This window comes from Coccinella septempunctata, chromosome 1 (assembly GCF_907165205.1).
Source record: "Coccinella septempunctata chromosome 1, icCocSept1.1, whole genome shotgun sequence".
Classification (NCBI taxonomy): Eukaryota; Metazoa; Arthropoda; class Insecta; order Coleoptera; family Coccinellidae; genus Coccinella; species Coccinella septempunctata.
In genome coordinates this window covers 69,422,703-69,445,272 of record NC_058189.1, presented here as the reverse complement: position 1 = coordinate 69,445,272, position 22,570 = coordinate 69,422,703, and the positions used below count along the sequence as shown (strand labels likewise).

Sequence of the window (22,570 nt, the reverse complement as noted above, 5' to 3'; positions counted from 1 at the left end):
AAGAATAAAATATCAAAAACTTACCAGAATAAATAAATCGCTTTCCTCTTTCGTGTATAAATTGCACTTTTATTTCAAACACACGTTTTTACGGCACATCGCTGCTTATTTTCCAAAATATTACGACGTGAATGATTGAAATAATATTTTGACAATTACAAATACACACGCCGTCTTAGAAATTTTAGAAGCGATCTGGAGGGGAAAACAAGCGAAAATTCATTTCATTGGTGGTTATTTGGAGTGGGAATAATTTGAAAAATGAACAGTCTGGAAAATAGCTTATGATCCATCTATTTAATCTATGAGTAAAAGTCTCGAGTAGATATAATACAATCAAATACATCCTGATACCGTATAGCAAGTCATTTCACTTCGCGAGGTCATCCTTAGTATCCATTTCGTCAGTTCTGGTTGGCGCATTTTATTGAACAACCTTTGATTTTTCACTGTACCCGGTATAAGCTTCACAAAGTGATCGTGATCGGATAGGATTTCCAGAATGTATGTTTGCTGATAGATTCGCTTATATTTCATACCTACACATATTTCCGTTGTATATATAATCAGTTTCCGAAGGTGTGAATAAACTAGTACCTACATAATTTGATTTTGACTACTTCGTTATCGCTACCACCCTAGATAACAGCGAACTCTGTCTCCGACTAGCAGCCACTCTGGTAGGTTTGCTATTCTTCCTAGTGAAAAGAATAGCTGGCGCTCGAGATAAGTTTCTCCGGGGTAACCACGTTACAAATAATGAAATGCATTGAGACCGACATTTTTCGCAACGAATACCTGCATTGGATTGCTGCTCCAATCAAAAAACAGATTCCCTTTTCAACATAATTGAATTGAGGCAAATAAGCAAACCGCCAACCCCTCCTTCCTATGTCAATTCCCTGTACGTACGAGAATAAACTTTCGAGTATCTTCTCCAAACAGCCTCGGGATGGGTAAAAGGATTTTCATGGACGGACTTGGAGCACTTGAGAGCGGGCAGATTTGTAATCTCCTTGTGGAATCTTGTGTTAAGAAGTCCAGGAATGGCCCCCGGGTTAACATTTATCGCCTATTAATTTGTACTCATGATTTCAACCACATTTTTAACGGAAAGATACCTTTCAACTGATATGAGAAAGTATGGTACCTACCAAGTTACACATATACAGGGTATCCCACAGTGGGTGGCCTATAAGACGTTTACGGAGAACTGAACATAGAATTTTTCTGAAAATTTGGGTACTTAAGTTCAGGGAAGAGAGGAAGGAGTATATTGAAAAAAATTTCTCTGTGCCAGTGGCGTACATGGAAAGGATAAGGCTTTACATTTCGGAGACAAAATCAAAGTGTTGTCTAAGTTATAACTAGTCAAACTTAGGCAGTTTTTTCAGCTGTCCCACTCCATTTTCTGCTTACGTGTTTTAGTTGATTTCCCTGGAAAAAATTTAACGTTCTCTTCTGGATTTTCAGTGGAAACTTACCATTCAAGATATGTACACGGACAGCCGCCGTTTTGGCGTTGGACGGAGTGCAACTGTATTGGCCAGAGTCGGTCTGCCTGGCGTTCTGTATGAGCAGCCGGCTGGTGGTGATGTGTCCCTTCTCGGTAACTAAACTAATGCCCCCTCTGGGGGAGTCGAAATTAATCACAGCCTTATTATGTGCCCACGCCACGGTCGGTGCAGCGTCGGGAGCATACTTAACAAGACAGGTAAGATTTATGGTGGAGCCCTGGTTGATGAAGACGTCCGGACTACCCTTGATCTCCGTGATTGGTTCTGAAAGGAAAACACAGGGGGTGAGAAGTTTGTGATGTGGTCCTTTATGGAGGAAACGACGAGGGCGTTATCTTTATTGATTGTTATTCGCTCGAAAATTTGATAGATAGTTCAATCTGAATAGAGGTTTATCAGTTTGGGAACTGCGTTAATTTTTTTTTGTGAACACTGTTTCAAGTATGTATATATTCTTTTGATACAGATTCAGTGTATGATACAAAGGGACTAAGGGAGAAATCCCAGTTAAACACCCTTTCTCCCCGTGAGTGTAGAGGATTGTAAGAGAAATATTTCATATTCAAAGGCAACTGGCACTGAAAAAATTGATTCTTTCCTCGAAGAAGTAGAAGAAAATTCAGAGAATCTTCTCAATGTTACCAGAAAATTTTATCTGAAATAAGAAACAAACAAAAGCAGAAAGATGTGAGATAAAAATTGAGTCCTATGTATCAGACTGACCTGAAATTCACAACCCAATTCCAGAAAGAATCGTAAAGTGCATGAATAGCTCTAAAAGCCATCCTGAAATATTTGAAAGAACTGGTAACCATTGAATAGCTGAATATCAAATAGTTCCAGTGATAATTTTCATAGAAAGATTAAGCTGTGCATCAACTTTTTGCACACGAGCACTATTATTCCAAACGGGGCAACAATATTCAGCAGCCGAAAAATCCAAAGCTAGGGCTGCCCTTCCAAGAGTGGTTGAATCAGCACTCCATGAAGTACCAGCATGTTTATGCAGGATACTTTTCCTAGTTGTCAACTCCAGACGCAAATTTTCCAGATGTGTTTTGAAATTCAGCGAGGAAAACAGCTTAACTCCTAGATATTTTGGATTGAAGTTATATTCCAGAAAACCAAAAAGTACTCTCAGTTTTCCATATTTCGATAATTATGCAAATGGAAACACGAAACCAAAAACAAGAAACCTTCTATCTGACAGCATGTTTTCTATTAAGCGAATAAATAGTGATCATGGTCAGTTAGCTATACTATTTCTATCATTAACATTATAGCCCCACATAACATTATGTGAATTGAAATCACCACATTTACTTAACCCTTTCGGTCACCGCGTCCTCATTTGAGGACATACTATTTCATGGCTGATATTCACGAATCTCGTTATTAAGTACGATTTGCCAACATTGTCCTTAAATGAGTACATATGTAGTTTGTATTTGTCGCACATAACGACATCTAATTGCTAGTGGTTCAACCAGTACACGCACCCCATTTCCGTGTTCCAGGGGGACGTCACCTAAGGACCTAAGGATTTCGGTTTCATTGATCATGGGATTCATCGATCTATTCAATTATTTTGTTCCATGGTGGTTAAAGTGCATCATTCAGTGAGAAAGTGAGAAATTATAACTGGACCAAAAGGTAAGAGAGTTTTCGAAGAAGTTCTAAGCGTCCTCATTTGGGGACATCGTGCAGTGTGGGAAGTATTATATGCGAATTCTGATCAAGTGAATACCAGCGTTAGATATTTAGGAAGATAGGTTGTTTTAGTTCTCGATATAGCTGTCAAATATAGACAAGCCATCAATGAAGAAAAGAGGTCGACCTAGTAACCAGAGTCCAGTACCATCGAGAGGTCCTTCGAAAAGAGCAGGGGTTGAAGTCCGTCCACCATCAGAAGTGCAATTAGACAATGTTGGACATCTCGCTTTAGTCAGCGATAAAAAATCGTTCGACAGTTGTAAAAAACCAGGGTGTAAAGGTAAAACCAAATTTTTTTGCGTCAAATGTAATATACATTTATGTCCAGATAGGAAGAAGAATTGTTTTTTGGACTTTCATAATTCAACCAATAAAAAATAAACGTTCAACTTGTGTTTTCTTCCATATAATATGAATTCTAAATAAACAAATAAACTATGAGTTATACCTGTGATTTATATTTTACTCGACAACCTTCTGATCACAGTGTCCTCATTTGGGGACATGCCATAACTCCCGATGGGGGCGTTTTGGGGTTGAAATGAATATATGAAAAATCCTAATTAAAATTATAGGAAAGATTCCACAGGTCCAATATTTTTTCAATGGTAAAACAAAAATTCGTGACTGAAAGGGTTAAGTGAAAGTTATTCAAATATTGCCTAAACCTTCTTCTCAGACTTGTATGAGCTCAATGAATGCACAGAATTTCTCGCCCGATATTTTCAGGGCTAATTTGACGCCAGATGTTCAAATATTACAAGTATGAGCTTGTTATTTCTGAAATGAGACAATCTTCTAAAATTGACCTAGAAATACTACACGAACTCGTAACTTCCGGCAGAACTGTATTGTTTGATCAAGCAACCGCTTATAGAGCAATATAACGAAACTAACTTAACGACATCTACCCAGGTGGTATCATCTCCAATAGCAAACTTTCTGACCGTTTCCTACGATTCTCTCCAAGTAGCGTCCAGATAACTGGTAATGGATATGAACCCTACTGCACTTCTGTATCTTATTGCGAAATTTGTTCCAGATTGCGAGCGACTTTCATGAATTAAGTTGAGAAATACTCTCACAGTTAGTGATTTTGTGAGGAGCTCTCAATAACGTATGGAATTTGACATTTCCTGAAACATAATTGAGTGATTTCACGTCCCTGTGATCCCAATGTCAAATTTTCTGAAACATTGAGGAGGCAAAAACACTAATTAAAAAAATTCTCACGATTATTTTCAATGAACATGATCAATTCACATTATTTCAGTACTTCAGTAGGTAACATGAAAGCATTTTACATACTGCAGTTTGCAAGGATAATTCGATATAAATTCTCAGATTTATGATAATATTTTTCAAGAGTTCATGTTATATGCATATTATAATATTTAAATGGATACTCTTCTCGTTGTACCATAAATTATATTGTGTTATTCCCTTATCTAAGTACACACATATCATAATACTATATGAAATACAATTACATCTGGAGAAAGTAAATAATACCTTTTTTGTTGGTGTGAAATTTTAATTCAGTAGTAAGAAGTTTGTTCTTTCAAATCTTTGGAGTTGTAGGAATACCTACAACTACAAACATTGAACTAAAGAACTTTAGTTCAATGACTACAAATGAGCTCAAAACCCACCATATTCGCGATTGATGCCGTTTCTAGCGAATTAGATGGAATTCTGGCTGGCTTGAGCTTTTCAATTATGCGATAGAGGTGAACGGAAACCAATTGAATTCAGTCAATGTTGGATGATGAACACCGTCTCAATTCGATCATGTTAGAGTTCATTGCAAGGCAAAGCGAGAGTACCTATTCGTTATATTCTTCGGTGAGATTCGGGGAAATCAACTTCACGGACTATCTTAATTAGTGGTTTCAATCCAATTATGGATATTTCGTGAGAATGCAGAAAGCGTTTTCAATCGAAGGAGGCGTTTTAGAGGGGAGAGATGAAAGGGGGAGTTGATATCGATGGATAAGGCGACGAGTATCAGAAAAGCTATGTACCAACTTGAGAATTTCTAATTCTCGGCGTTTCAATAAGTTCCTCCCATCTCTAAATGCGTAATCTATGGGAAACAGCTTGCTTAATCTACAGTGGAACTGTGAAAGATTTTAAATTGTTCGATTGAAATACACTTTCGAATAAATACCACAACAAATAGTTGTTTTCAAAGACTATAGAGTAGAAAGATGGGAAACGAAGCGACTGAAGTGATATGAGGGCCATCTGTGTTTCGAATGTGTTACTATGACCCTAAGACTGGTTAGAATATTGATTTGAGGGCCCTCTGCAGAAACAACTGAAATTTTGTAGGATATCAGTTGGCCATTTTGATCAAAGAGATTTTGAATGTTTCGATTCTCATAATGCTTCTTGGATTACATATTCAGATCACAGATGTCTAATGTAACCTTACAACTTTTAGCCCAACCGAACCTAACTTAACCAAACCTCCAGCCTAGTCAAGCCTGATCTCACCTACCTATCTACAACAAGAACCATTATAAATAATGTTCACAACTTTTTTATGCAATTTGAAATTAGTCGTTTCTTTTTAATTTAACAATGTATTCAATGCTTCATCGATTTCGGAATATTGAAAAGCTTCAATAATGGAATACTGAAAACGCAACGAACAGACACAAAAGCAAGTTTATTTGAACGTCAATAGGCACTCAATTTTATATGAGTATTTCATATGAAATAATTCGATTTGACGTGGTAAATACAACGTTTTTGATGAAGGCATACACACATACATACGAAAAATATTGGGTTGACTGGGGAAATGAACAATCCCTATTTCTATAATTGATGGACTGCTACAAAATGGCGAATGGGCCATGATTAAATTGACTATTATGTAGTAGTCACCACATTTAATTCCAAATCAACAAGTTCGCAGTTATTTTACTGTCCAAAATATTGTTCAGTGTATGAACCGTGAGATATATTTTTGATTTTGTGTCTTGTCCCCGAACTGCTCGTTTATATGCTTGAGCTCTTCTGCAAGCAGTGCCGACCAAGGGTGTAACAAACAAGGGAAGTGATTTCCATTAGCATCGATTGATGTGCTTGCCTATTCTATATACATAGGTGTTACATCCTATCCATGGCGTGTAATAAGCGATCATTGACGCCACACAAACAGCCTAATATTTGTTGCAGTACGACACCCTGCATTAATTCGTGGAATTAGAAACTTTGCACCCTACATTCATGCGTACATGTTGATGGAGCTTGTGGCCGTGGAACTTTCTACGATTGAAATGGGTGGAACGTCAGAATTATTTCGTTGAATCCGGTTAGTTGCATCAGCACTCCATGAAGTAGGAGGTAGTTTAAGCAGGATATTATTCCTAGTTTTCAACAACGGACGAAAATTTTCCAAATGCGCTTTGAAATTCAGCGAGGAATCCAGCTTAACTCCTAGATATTTTGGATTGAAGTTATGTTCCAGAAAAAAATTATCGAAAACTATGCTCAATTTTGTATATTTTTGATGATTATTGAAATGGAAACACGAAACCTCGATTTTATTTGGGTTAGGACGCCAACGCCAATCGAAAAAGTAATCCCTCAAATTTTCTGAATCTTCGAGGGCAATATCATCAGCGTACAAATTTCTCAGTAAAGTCTCGTCTCGATATTCTCGTGGACATCACTATTTGTCAGGAATATTATATCAATTCTCAGCAATATAACAATATTGAACCTTTAGGATGTCGATGAATTGTTGCGAAAATATTTTAGCACAGACTCTTTTTATATATTTTTATTGAGGATGAGCAATAAATTCCTCCATAAGTGCTTGTAAGTTAGTATTTTCCTGAATGAGATTGAAGCAGTTACAAATATTCTGAAACCATTTTTCGTTAGGTTGTGGTGTATTTACTACTCAATACTATAGAACAGGTCGAGCAGTTGAAATAGATGGGAAGCTCCATAAATAATAGGGCTAACTTGGACACGGAAATACAAAACCGTATCATTTCAGCATCACACGCATTCTGGAAGCTGAAGGACAGAGTGTTACAAAATCACGACCTCATTCTGAAGACCAAATTAGCTGTTTACAAAGCAGTGGTCCTCCCAACGCTTCTTTGCGGAAGCGAAAGCTGGACGCTCTACAGGAGACATATTAAACAGCTTGAACAAACGCAACAACGTCATCTGAGACAAATAATGCACACTAGATGGTTCCACAAAGTTTCAAATGCAGAAGTCTTGCAGCGCGAGTGTTGTACAACAATTGAGACTCAAGTAACACATTCTGAGGATGCAAGACATAAGACTCTCCAAACTAGCTCTGTATGGCGAATTCACAGAGGAAGCTCGTAAACCTAGTGGCCAGTAAAAGCAGTTTGAGGATATACTGCATAAATCCTTAAAATCAGTTAATGCCAATCATAACTGGGAATAACTAGCCTTAGACAGATCATAGTGGAGGTTTTTGGTCCACAGTTATAATGGAGACTCGAGAAGAATACAGCGGCGGCCTGATCTGGTTGGTGACTATCCATGCCCGGAGTGTGGTAGGATCTGTAGGTCACGGTTGGGTCTCTTCAGTCACAGGAGGGCACTCAGTCGCAAATAGCCCTAGGAAATTATAAGTTTGATCGCACCGATAGTGTTGTTTTTGAGTCTCGTTGTAGATTTATTCTCAGTAACGAGATTCAGCAATTAATGAACCCAATACAACCTCCAATCGATGATACAAAAACAAATATATTGAAAGACAGTGTCTATCAATCGATCGTTTTCCACCATTGACACGCCACCCAATAAATATCTACCCGCTTTCCACGCCGAGCAAATAGCGAGAAAATTCGACGTCATCCCTGAAAGCAAAATTCAACAATACGACGGCACTGAAGCAATTCGATTCTCGATGTTGCCGAACTTAATTAATTCCCGATGCCCGAGGGCCGAAAAAATAAAATACGTGCACCGTTCGTAAAAAAAACGGCCAACGGACGAATTTTATTTTTCGTCTGTGAATGTGCGCTGATGAGAACGAACGGCGGCGTTTAAACGCTCGCCAACAGGAAATGCAAGTTTGCATAGTGTGTGACCTGGAGGAGAGAGTCCAGGCCATTTCCGGAAAGGAGAAATGGGAACGTTTTATTTATGCATTTGTAATTTGGTCGCGTTTCAATTATGCAGTTTTGTGTTTTGCGCCCGGTTCTAGTGATATTCAGAGAGATGTGGGTTTTAGTGAATTAGGAGAACGCTTGATTTTTAACGACGCTAAAAGGGCGTCGGATCAAAGGGTTCTCGCTTATGTCTGCCTTTTCCTATGGAATATCGCTTAATGATTTTTCGTAACACAAGGGAACGGACGTCTGAAAATTAACGTGATGGGGCTCTAATGCAGAATATTCTCACACCTGAGAGCTTGTTTAGTCTCCATCCCAGATACCACTAATCCCATAATCAGGTGATCAGTTCGCTGCAACGCTAATTTGGAAAAAATGAGGAAAGCTATGACGACGTGTGAGAGCAGTTTTGATCGCGCTTGTGAAAATTTACAACCACAGCGATCACTTCTCTAGGCAATGAACCCATAGAAACCTCCAGATTTGAAAAAATGTTTCTCCATTATACACAGTTGCGATGAGATATATGGAACGACTTTAAAATCTTTAAACGAAGAGAATAATAGTTATGAAACTAAAATAAGACCCCTTGGACAAGGTTTTCATCACTTAGGAAATCTTTACTTCGGATGTCTTTCTGCAGGTCCGTATTCATAAAAAGGCTAAGTAGGTTGCAGCCTAGGGAGGCAGTATTGTACCATTCATTGCTTTGTCTCTTTCTACAGAGTACCGGTATTATTCAGACCGTTCTCTAGGTGTATGTTTTTTTAAGTTTTATTTGGTTCTGTGGATCTTCAAAACACAGTTCCATTCAACTAAATTAACAAGTTTTCTGAAATTCACAGATATTTTTCATTTTTGAATTTCATATTACCCGAAAACGGTCCACAGGTAAATATGAAGAATACTTTTCTCCTTCAAAATGGTATTTTTATGATATGTATTGGTCATAATGAAGAACCTGAAAGATGTGGATGGAATTTATTGTTCGTAGAAGATTCATCACATCCGAAGAAGATCGTTTACCACTAGCCCTAGCATTACATATATGGCTATAGCAGAAAAAGTTATTTCGAAACAGTTTCTACATTCGGAAATGTGGACTGTAAACCTTCAAGAAGTACCTAGTTTATAAATGTATGGCAAATTCACAGAGGGAGCTCGGAAACCTGGAGGTCAGTATAAGCTGTTTGAGGATATACTGCATCAATACCTAAAATCGGTTAATGCCAATCATAACTGGGAACAACTAGAGTTAGACAGATCACAGTGGAGGACTTTGGTCCACAGTTATGATGGAGACTCGAGAAGGATACACCGGTGGCCAGATCTGGTTGGTGACTAACCATGCCCGGAGTGTGGAAGGATCTTTAGGTCACGGTTGGGTCTCTTCAGTTACGGGAGGGCACACAGTCGCAAGTAACCCTAAGAAATTAAAAGTTTCATCGCAACAAAAGTTTTGTTTTTGAGTCTTCTTGTAGATTTATTCTCGGTAACAGGATACAGCAATAAATGATTGAATGAATGAATTCACATATCACATATTTGTCTAAACATTGGCGTACCAGTTTTTCGAACATCAAATTATCAACCGTAGTTTCACGATAGAATAAGTGGTCCCTGCCAAACATTGATGGAGAGCCCAGGGCCCTAGGAAAGCCTGTAGTAGTATTCAAATTAAATATTTTACATAAATTTGCAATCTACCCACCATGAGAAATTGTATCTTCCACAATCAATTAAAAAATTCGAACCGATGCTAAAACCCCCGAAAAAAGCGCTTATATAATCATCGAAAAAGTTAATCTCGTGGTTGACATTTTTTCATAACTCCCTCTGACAACCAAGAAGCTCGTGGTCCTGGGTTTATCCTCCAGGGAAGAGAAACGTGAGAACACACCGCAAAACGCAGAAGAGGGGTGTGAATACCACTCGATTGCTTTTAATTCTGATTGGATTTCCACATTTCGGTCCATATATGTACAAACGGCAGTCAATAAAGCTACCGAGGCTTTTTTGAACGTGACGGAACACTCCTCTCGTGTCACGATCAAGTAGGCCTTAATGAATCCCTGAAATGCTTGAGGCCCGAATGTAGGGCAAGCGTTCCTCGCTTATTGGGGATGGCTCCTCTCGATGTTTAATCGGGGGTTATCGATGGGGAGGATCTGAAATTAGAATCGAAAGACCGGGAATCATCAGCTTCTCTAGTTCAGTTTGAGGCACGCTCATCAAATGAACACTCAACCCTTTTAGCTGGTGACATATTCTCGAAATTACCACTAAGTGGCTGTACTTCTTTCTCGGTGTTTTGAAGGTACTGTAAATACCATCGGTGTTGCCAGGATTTTTTCTTGTGGGAAGCATCCAGTTCTTATGAACTCCAGTACGTGGGATGACTTCTTGGAGGCTTGCCATAGCGAGGCATTACTTCAGTGGCGATTACTCCTCCCAAAAGAATCTGCACTTATCAGTTTCTGCTCAACCCACCCTCATTGCCTTATGTTTGCTTTCTCGATGATTTCAGTATCTAGAGTAGAAGAAGAAAACTAAAAACGCTTTCCAGTTGCATAATATACCAGGATAAATTGAAAAATTTTTAGCCTACTATAGAACCAAACAAAATTTCAATGTCAAAATATTATATTATTCAACATATTCTCCTCTTAATTGGATACATTTATAACAGCGAACCTGCAACGTCTCTAGGTCTTTCAAAAAAATGGTTCTTCTTTCTCTGGAAACAAGACCTCCACAGCTTTTATTACCTCATCGTTGGAAGAAAATTTACAACCTTTATTGTTGCTTTGTTTCTAGATCGTAGAAATGTACCCAAGTCTCATCCATGGTAACAATTCGGTTTAGGAAGTCTACATCGTTTTCAAATCGAGCACAGATTGAACGCGAAACTTCTTCCCTTGCACGCTTTTGGTCAACATTCAAACATTTGGGGATCCCTTTTGCAGCAATTTTTCTCATGTCCAAATTGACGTGAACTAGGTATATGATAAAAGCGTTCGTATGAAATATTCAGTGCTTGAGATATCCGTTTTAGCCCAAATCGACGGTCTGATAAGATCATGTTTTGAACTGCATCGATATTTTCGGGTACTGACAGAGAAACTGGCCTCATCGATCATCATCTTCAATGGAAAATTTTGAAGCTTGTAGTCCAATATTTCACGTTACCATACGAAGGACATTGATCACCAAGGTTATTGTGCATATCTTCGTAAATCTGCTCAACTCTTAACCCTTTTAAATACAGGTACTTGACGATGGCTCGATACTCCAATTTTTCGACTTTCACAATTTCGGTGGACATCGTCTTTCTTTTAATTTATTGCGCAACTCTGGTTTACTCTTTTGACCTCAAACTTCACACTGACATTTCTAATGAGTTACTGTTCGTTGCTATGATAACGAAATATTTTTTTTATGCATGGAACTGGTCTAGACTAACTAGATTTCAATACATCCTCGTAAAAACGGTTTCCAGTTGCATATTTTGGGTTCCCTTCTTCAATAATCAAGATAGATGGCAATTGCATTATTACACTGCATGAACTCAGAATTCAATTACGATTATTAGCTATGCGACTATAGTGAAACTAGATTAATTTGCGTCTGAACTCGTCTCAACAAGAACTTTCGCACTCAATCAATGGACGAATTAGAACAGAAATTGGACAAAGTTTATTGTCAGTCCACACTCAACAAAATTAAATTATACAGCCCGGTTGTGAGCAAGACTGAGGGTTTCAGCTTCAATAATGATCATCATTCGCGAATCCTCGCACTAATTTCGACACTGACATTGTCACAGTTTATCCTGCACATTATCGGACTATCATTACTGGCTGTACGGGTGTAATGAGCCATTTGTTCAAGTCGATATTTCACATTATGACAGATTTCGCGCTGATCTGATAACTGTTAATCACAATTTACGTAAGATCGAATGTTTTGATTATGATTTATGGTTATGGAGTTGTCTGAGTTTACGATTTTGTGGAAATCGAATAGTGCAATAGTTTTCGATTAACGAATTCAGAGGGCTGTGTAGTTTCATAGCGCTTTTATTTTAGCACTCGGTTGGCCATGGAAATTTGACACATTCCACTCTGTATAGAACGAAAATGGATGGTGATGACGCTTGTCAAAACATTTTTGATTTTTAAATCAGCTCTATGTTGTCCGTTCTACGTAAAACATATTTTATCACAATGTCGAATTTCTTCAGCAAGTATGAAGTCGAAAATATTTGACGAACATAATTGACGTTTATACAAACTGATTGAAGGCATACCAAATCTAGTTATTTGCATGGAAAATACAAGAGATCCCTCTTTAAAAATATTCATTTTTGCTGTGAAAGGAAATTGAATTATTCATTCATGTGCAGTAGCTTGAGGAGAGTTGACTTTGGTAATCTTCTTTGGCCAAAGGCTGAATCAGCCTGCATCAGTTGTTGATTAAAAAAAAAACAACCCTAAGATGGAATCCATATGATTCAGTGGTTGGAAATGGGTATCTTTCGAAGGAATTAACGGATAATTACAAGAGTATTTAATTTTTCAACAAAAATCATCTTGCATCAATGGAAGTCAAAAGAATTAAAGGAAGTTTCAAGGCAAGAGGAACTTCACCTTTAAACAAAAATTTCAGATGCTTTGGTTTTTTCGGCTGCTGAATATTGTTGCCCCGTTTGGGTTAATAGTGTTCACGTGCAAAAAAATTATGCACAGCTAAATCTTTCTATGAGAATTATTACTAGAACTATAAGATCTTCACCTATTCAATGGTTACCAGTTCTTTCAAACATTGTACCGCCCCATATTCGTAGACAGAGTGCAGTTATCAATTTTCGGAATAAATTCCACTCCATTCCCGATTTCCAATTCTGTCCTGTATTCCACAAAAATACGATTCTCAGACTGAAGTCGCGTAAAACCTTATGGTCCAACTCTTTCCTTAATTCGAATGTAAGATACAAGGACATTTGGCACTGTGAATGGAATACGTGCACTATTTTCAACCAAGAATTAGGTGATCCATCGAATACACTTCCTGCCTATGATCTTCCCAGGTGCATTCTGAATCATATAAGAACAGGTCATGGACGTTGCAATAGTATGCTTTTCCGGTGGAATTCAGTTGAAAGCCTTGGTTGTCAATGCGGGGAACCAGAAGAAACCATAAATCCTCTGGTTTATCATTTTCCCATTTATAATTCTCTCACATATCTCACATTTCTCTGCTGCTTTTGTTTTCTTATTACAGATGAAATTTTCCAGCTTTTCCAACTTGGAAAAGACTTTGTGGATTTTCTTTGTATTCGAGGAAGGAGCCATGGATTTTTGCAGTGCGGGATGCCTTCAATATGAAATATTTCTGCTTATTTTATAAACATCTGTTTCAATCCTCTACACTAGTCTACACTCACGGGGAGAAAAGGTTTTCAAATGGAATTTTTCCCTAAGCCTGTATCTGTATCATACTCTGAATTGTATGGTACCCTGTTACGCTAACGTCTGCTACAACTGTATCTTATACAAATGCTATAATTGTTGAAAATTGTGATGCTCTATATCGAAAGACTACACTTTTTGAATCGTTTTTGATCCGTAAATACTAATGATACGATTGGCCATGGTCGGTGTAATAGCATGCTCTTTAGGTGGAATGCTGTTGATAGTCCAAGATGTGAGTGTGGTGCAGAAGAAGAAACTATAGACCACTTGGTAAAGAGTTGTCAAATATATCGTTTTCAGGGTGGTTTCGAAGGTATTCATTCGGTTACCGATTCTTTTTTGAGTTGGGTTACTAATTTCAAAATTATTTAATGAGTAATATAAAATTCAATACACCCCTCTCGTTTTTTTCTTTCTTTTTTGTTTTCAGATTATTCTTCGTCAACCATCATAGTAGAAAGAATGGGAAGAAGTTTTTGGATTTTGTCATATGAAGAAGATGTCCTTCAATTTCAATTATTTTCAGCTTATTCTTTACACAAATACATCATCATTACACTTATACGGGCAAACAGAGAGTTTTTTCTGAGGTTTTTATCTCTGTTTTTTTTTTCATGTATCATACGAAGATATGTATGGTACCCCGTTGACATTTTTCCTCTGCTTACACTGAGATCTGGAACGAGGAACAGGTTTTTAGGATCTGTCTCTTGTTTCATTTCTTTACATCCGCTTCATTGTTATTTTCAGATTGTAAAAGTTTGTAACACTCTTTTTCAAAAGAATATATATATATATATATATATATATACGATTGGTTGGTCTTACGGATGATATAACAAGCCGAAAGTTGTATTGTGAATAACGTGTTCCCAAACATCACTGAATTGGTGGAACAATATGATAAAACGAACCTAATTTCCGATTCTAATATAAAGTATAAGTTGAGTTTTGCTATAGAACCTACATACAAGGTGAATCTACTCACATACTTGTCTTCTATCTGAGAACGATATAAAGAGTTGAGTTTTGTAATAATTTCCCATCTAATAGTCTATTTATTTTAGCAATGTGATGACATCAGGTCTTGGTTAGTAAGCAATCTTTGGCAGACAACCAAAATTTTTCGATATGCCGTAAACTTTGGAGATATTATACAGGATGTCCCGGAAACAGACGTCAATCCTGCACATGGTGATAGTTCAATTCATTTCTCACCAGAATATCGAAATTTGGTTCTAGTAAAAGTGTCTTGGTCTTCGAGATATTGACAGTTTTGTGGAAAAATTTGAGAAAAAAAAAATAGTGCGAGTAAATTTTTTTTTCTGACCACACCATAGTAACCTTGGTATAATCCTTGATCATGTTGAATAGGCTGATTCATCCTTTATTCTGTCAGAAAAAAAAACATTTGTAGCCATGGTACTGAAAACCATCAAGAAAATGATGATTTCAACTAATTTCACAAAACTGTCAATATCTCGAAAACAAAGACACTTTTACTAGAACCAAATTTTTATATTCAGAAATGAATTGAGCTATCACCATGTGCCGGATTGACGTCGTTTTCCGCGTCACCCTGTATATATTGAAGAGTTGCTTATCAATACTTCTGAAATCCCACGATGAAGATCAGAATTACATTCTAGAGATATCTCGTTTGTCCCATCACGAAATTCTCCAAGCGTACATTCAGGCATTTCATCAAAGACACCTCGAATCGTAGGTACCGACAAAAAACGCAAGGCCATCAAATTTCAGACGTCACGAAATATCGAAAAAGGACGTGTTTCCAGGCAAGGTGGAACGAAACAAAGAGTAAACATAAAGGGAACGGGGGGGAAGGGACCGAGAACGCAGAAAGGTACATTTTTCACCGCGTTATCACAGTTCGCCATTCATTGTTGATCCGAAAAACAGAAATGTAATGAAGTTGCGTCCCCGTCCGCAATACGACCGCATCACGCAGATTGAAAAATTCTGCGAAATCCCCAGAAAGTTCTCCACCGATTGTCCGGAAAATTATTGGACTGCGGGTCGAACTCCCGGACTTAACAAACGATTCACATCTTGGTTTGGCGGGAAATTTCGTTGCGAAACTTTATTATTTCACTTTCGCTCTTGTAGTCATTCGGAAAACGGCGAGGGAAGATTTCCAGGTAACAATAATAATCGACGAAATTAGCTGATGAATCTCCTTCAGCGGTCCGATGATTTTTGATGAAAAGAATCGCAAATTGCAAATGGGACATCTACACAATGATCTCTTGATTTTCTTCTGCTTCAGCAGGATCCGCAATAATAAAGTAAAACAATTAAAAGAGAAAAGTTGTGGTTTGGTGGCCAGCATTTGACGCTAATCCGAAAATCCTAGACTGAAGGAAAAGAAATTTATCGATAAATCGGTTATATATTTTATTTGTTTCTCATTTGTGAACGTCAGTTTTCAAAAACACAATATTAATCAAGAAAGTTTATTTTATCAAGTCAAAACTGACAGTTAACTTGCAAAATTTTTACAAGTTACTAGTATTATTTACATTAGAAAATTTTGTTTCATCGTCATATATGTTGAAAATCATGGTACAATTGTTATTTCCAGTAACACAGATTTTTGATGATGAAATAGTTGATACCGATGATGATGAACCATCTGTTGACTCAGAAACCGCTGAACTCGAGGACTGCAGAACATTTGTACTCTCCTTACTTCCAAATTATTTGCTAGACATTCCGATTTTTTTGTTGACCGAATCATCGACATAACTCATCGCAATATCGGTGCTCTTCCACCCTCCTGCACGCTTTAGTGCTGAAATATCTCCACCCGAATCCGCAACCATAGTGGCTCCAGTTCTGCGAAAAGAGTGGCCGGTGTATAACTCTGGGTCTTTCAAACCTAAATATTTCGCTATTTGCTTTGGGACATCACCAAAAGTGTGATGGCCAGCATTAAGGGAAATGCACTTTCCATGTCGGTATGTCAAAAAAATCTTAGGCTTTCTGTTCCAGGAGGCCGAAGATTTACATATTTTCTGTATAACATGCAGGGCTTGAAGCTGCAGCCATCATCGGTTATGGTGAATCTTCTTGTTGTTAAATTTTTTGTTTGCCGCAATGTCACAAAAACGTATTTTCCCATATCTTCCACATCATTCATGTTTAAGGAGAGAATTTCGTCACATCGACAACATCCAAAAATCCCAAATATTGTTACAATTTTCGCCAGCAACCACTGGTCATCAGGAGCATGTAAAAGAAATTGTTCAGCCTCTTCTTTACTTAATACCTTGGCCTTTTTTGGCGTACAACGCTCATTTTTTCGTTTCAGAAACGCTATTACCTTTTGAAATTTGCAAATGACAACTAAACGTAATATTTTTCAATAAATTTTTTAAGGAAAACAAACCTGCGAACAGAGGCATTTTCTTTCATTTCCTTTTCAGCATAGACCATTTTGCCCATAAAGTATTAGGGCTGAATCTAGCTGATAGTTGATTCAAGTAGTCCAACAAAACATCTTCAGTTACCCCAATCACACAATTTTTGTTTTGCCACTTTTTGAAGTCGTCGTATTCTCGCTCGTAGCTTGAAGCTGATTTTGCGGGTAATAAACTTGAAGCTACACTGCTGGCTGCCTCAATAATTTCTTTCGGTACATTCATTTTCGCTTTCGCCGAAACAAATGTAAAGAAAAATAAACAGACATGTTCATGGCAACGCTTCCATAGCTTGAGACATTTGCGACAAATTATTGAGATTTTTTTGGAATTTATCTAACCTTTTTAAAAATGAGAAACAAATAAAATATAAACCAATAAACGCAAGGTAACGGGTTTCACTGGCTCAAGGAGGTAACTGACTCGCCTACGGCTCGTCAGTTATATCCTCCATTCGCCAGTAAAAACCCTCTTACCTTACTAGTATTGTTATGTACTATTCCATTTGAAATTTCAAATACTTATCAATGGATATACCCAACAAAAAATATACAGACTTTGCCGATGCCAAACCTAGCTAATTCACGGGTTGCCAACTGTAAAAGTTGGAAAAAACCAGAGTTCGCTCCGATAAATTTCGATCTCCAGTAAGGACTATATGAAAGATGATCAGATTAATCGTTATCCCAATATTTCTCTGCCCAATACTGTCCGCCTCTTTAATGCGTTTCCGAAAGATGATACAATAAATCTTGTTCTATCCGGAGAACTTTGCGCCCATAAAGAATTTCGGTAGATCCAACCCTAAAAGGGTTCGATGTAAAATACGACTCATATAAGGTCTCAGGACTCGATCCAGCATAAAATAGCCTGCATAGAATTGATGCTGAAACAGTTTATATGACAAAATGCGAACCCACACTATATCTCATGGAAAACGCAAATCTGAAATGCAGGAATCAACTGGTTATACGTAAAATATTTCTAGAAAAGGTTTTTGATGCAAAGAAACATTTGAAACAGTGATCACCAAGGAGAAAGCACTATTCAGATGGATGAGAATCAAGGACCGAGGAAGACTCTTGAATATTGAGAATGGTCAAAAAAATCTAGTGTCTTCTTAGGTTTATTTTCAAAAGATCAATTATGTGAAGTTCGAAATAGAAGTTCAACAGATAAGGTAAAAACGAAAAACGAATAATCAAACTGTTCGAATGTTGACCAAAAGCGTGCAAGGGTAGAAGCATCGCGTTCGATCTGTGCTCGATTTGATGTAGACTTCTTAAACCGAATTGTTACTATGCATGAAACTTGGGTACATTTCTACGATCCAGAAACGAAGCAACAATCGATAGCATGGCGACACTCTGGTTCTCCAAGACCTAAGAAGTTTCGTGTCCAACAATCTACTGGAAAAGTTCTTGCTTCAGTTTTTTGGGATTGCCATGGAGTAATCATGATTGATTTTTTTGGTAAGGGTAAAACAATAACCGGAGATTACTATTCGACATTACTGACCACTCTACGGGAAAAAATTTAAGAGAAAAGACGCGGAAAGCTATTCAAAGGTGTTTTGTTTTTGCAGGACAGTGCCCCTGCACACAAATCTCATGTTGCCATGCAAAAAATTCGTTATTTAGGGTTTGATATGCTTGAACACCCCCTTTATTTACCAGATTTGGCTCCATCCGACTATCATCTCTTTCCTCAACTGAAAAAAAGTTTAAAAGGTCGTAAATTTTCTTCCAATGAGGAGGTAAAAGCTGTGGAGGTCTGGTTTGCAGAGCTAGAAGAAACATTTTTTTGAAAGGTCTAGAGACGTTGCAGGTTCGCTGTAATAAATGTGTCCAATTAAGAGGAGAATATGTTGAGTAATCAAATATTTTGACATTGAAATTTTGTTTGGTTCTATAGTAGGCTAAGAACTTTTCAATATCCAGATCTGTAGGGATGTAATCAATCAATAATGGACGCAAATCGAAATCACTTCAATATTATCAATCTTGTCCTGAATCGCTTCAAAAAATGCTGCCAACAATGACGTCCTGTTTGGATTTTTATGCACCGTTCGACGTGAAACAACATTGTTCTGAAACGCGCCAAATGAGTGGTCGAAATATTCGTCTATTAATTAAACAGTCAGTCACTGTTATTTGCGTTTCTCATTACTCTCGGTTTGTATATTCGAACCACCGCTTGTCGTTGTTTTCTCCTAGTATAGATTGTATAATATTTCCTCGCCGTTTTGACGTTTTGCGAATTGATCGAATTGTCAATTAAGCCGCGACGCGCATTGCAAAAATGCCGATTCCACGTTCTATAAATAATTGTAACGAATGTCCTGTAGGGATTCCATTCATATTCGAATATGAAATCATGACGTCGTTTTTCCATTTGATCACAAATTATAAGCACTATACCGGGTGCATTTGAAGGCGAGGCTTTTTTTCAACAGAGGGTAGAACTGGTCAAAAAGAAGCGTTTCACCAAAAATCGCCTATACAAAACTTTCAAAATGACAAAGTTGAAAAAAAATTGAAAATGATCCTAATACGACTGTAGACCGTTTGTTAGCTGAATTATCGCAAAGCAGTGGGAAAAAATTTATCTCCTGCTTCGACCATGTGGTTTCGTTTAGGATATTGGCTGGTTCGATATTTTTACGAGGTAATGAGGATGGAAACTAAGGACGAAAGTGTAAAAAATAGAATAATATACTTCAAAATCTCACCAATAAAATTCGTCTAAATTATTCACGAATTTTTTCACAATGGGCATCACAATCTTCTTGTTCGAACATTCCAACAATCGTCGTGAAAATGGGATGAAATAGGGAAACATCATAGCACTTTTTCAACATTACTAACCCAAGCACTTTCAAGAAACTGCCTCGATTTTCTACACTTTGTTTTCACCCTAAATTGCACGATACAACACTCAAAAGTGACCTGATGCATCTAATCCGATGAACTTGGTACTGAACCATTCATTATCCAGCCATATGTTTATGTTTTGTTTCGTTTTTGCGATGCCGGAGTCACCTTCCACAGTGCCGTACTTGAAATTCAATGAAATTTCGTCGAACTTCTAGGGGTTGTATCTCAGCCATCTTGGATATTTTATATAGACAAGTTTTGGTTAAACTTATTTTGATGAGTTCTACCTTGTGTCAAAAAAAGTCTCTCCTCTGAAAACACCCTGATGAAAAATGATTGGAATGAATAAAAACGTCATTTTCACTTTCACTTTTCTTGCAGCCAATATTCGAACCGATCAAAATCCATATATTTTCAGAACGCGATCCTAACAGGCCAATATTGCCGGGATCTGAATGTTATTTGCAGTAATGAATCATGGGGTTGGAAAAATCGCTGAACCAAAACGTATTTCGTTATTTATGTCCAAATGAATTTTATATGGAGTAATTCCAATTGGCGGACGAATTAATTTTCCGTCCAGTCGAACACTGCTTCGGTTAGATTTCCATCGATTCATCCTTGAATATTGCCGATATTGAGTGTATATTTTTTTGCCTTATTTGTTGGTTGTTGGATGTTGGTTTTTTCTTCTCTCATGGATTCTCATCAATTATGGCCACATTGATTCGAAATTTACTTCCAAGCATTAATAATGAATATTCTCGTTGAAAAATCTTCCGAACGTACGAGAATGTATTGATATCAAGTTAGCCTAGACCAGTTCCATGCATAAAAAAAATATTTCGTTACCATAGCAACGGGCAATAACTCCTGAGAAGTGTCAGTGTGAAGTTTAAGGTTAATAAAGTAAACCAGAGTTACACAATGAATTAAAAGAAAGGAGATTTCTACCGAAATTGTGAAAATCGAAAAATTGGAGTATCCAACCATCATCAAATACCTGTATTTAGAAGGGTTAAGAGGTAATCAGATTTACGAAGATATGCCTAATACCCTTGGTGATCAATGTCCTTCGTATGCGACCGCGAAAAATTTGACTGCAAGCTTCAAAAGAGGTAAATTTTCCATTGAAGATGATGACCGATCGGGAAGGACAGTTTCTGTGTCAGTCCCCGAAAATATCGATGCAGTTCATGACAAGAATTTGTCAGACCGACTAAATCGGATACTTGAAACACTGAATATTTTATATGAACTCATTCATCATATAGTTCACGTCAATTTGGACATGAGAAAAATTGCTGCAAAATGGATCCCCAAATGTTCGAATGTTGACCAAAAGCGTGCAAGGGTAGAAGCATCGCGTTCGATCTGTGCACGATTTAAAAACGATTTAGACTTCTTAAACCGAATTGTTACTATGGATGAGAGTTGGGTACATTTCTACGATCCAGATACAAAGCAACAATCGATGAAATGGCGACTCTGGTTCTCCTAGACCTAAGAAGTGTGGTGTCCAAAAATCTGATGGAAAAGTTAATGCTTCAGTTTTTTGGGATTGCCATGGAGTAATCATGATTGATTTTTTAAATAGGGGTAGAACAATAACCGGAGATTGCTATTCGACATAACTGACCACTCTACGGGAAAAAAATAAAAGAGAAAAGACGCGGAAAGCTATCCAAAGGTGTTCTGTTTTTGCAGGACAACGCCCCTGCACACAAGTCTCATGTTGCAATGCATAAAATTCGTGATTTAGGGTTTGAATTACTAGAACCCTCCTCTTATTCACCCGATTTGGCTCCATCCGACTATCATCCCTTTCCTCAACTGAAAGAAAAGTTAATAGGTCGTAAATTTTCTTCCAACGAGAAGGTTATAAAAGCTGTGGAGGTCTGGTATGCAGAGCAAGAAGAAACATTTTTTTAAAGGTCTTGAGACGTTGCAGGTTCGCTGTAATAAATGTATCCAATTAAGAGGAGAATATGTTAAGTAATAAAATATTTTGACATTGAAATTTTGTTTGGTTCTAAAGTAGGCTAAGAATTTTTCAATATTTCCTCGAATGTTTCTCAATCAACTTATGGGTCAGAGTTTTGATTCCACAATTAGTTAATTAAAGTCCTTCCTGTAAGTTTGAATGCCAATAGGTACTTGCAATAGTCAAAAAACGATCTCGCGAACTAGCTAGAATATTTTTCTGCGGATTTTTCGTTTCGACGTCAAAATTTCCATTATAATATGCAGTAAAACAGGTGGAATTTCCCTTCCCTCGTTCCCGTCAGCGAACAAACGACTCGACCTTCGAACGGGGATCAGACGGCTCGGCTTAATGCGAGAAAACAGATCAGGAAACGTCAGAAGACCGGAGAAGGGAAGATTCATGGCACCCTTTGATATGACAAGGAAGTCTTAATATTTGCGGAA

The 22,570-nt window shown here is 37.5% G+C and overlaps 1 protein-coding gene across 1 annotated transcript in view; it reads right to left on the bottom strand.

The window, feature by feature from the left end:
- Window positions 1-22,570, bottom strand: part of LOC123322669 (zwei Ig domain protein zig-8-like) — a 279,535-nt gene that overhangs the window by 55,482 nt on the left and 201,483 nt on the right. Inside the window, exon 4 of the mRNA XM_044910647.1 lies at window positions 1,485-1,781. Within this exon, the coding sequence (XP_044766582.1) occupies window positions 1,485-1,781 (297 nt within the window). The remainder of the gene's footprint in view (window positions 1-1,484; window positions 1,782-22,570) is intronic.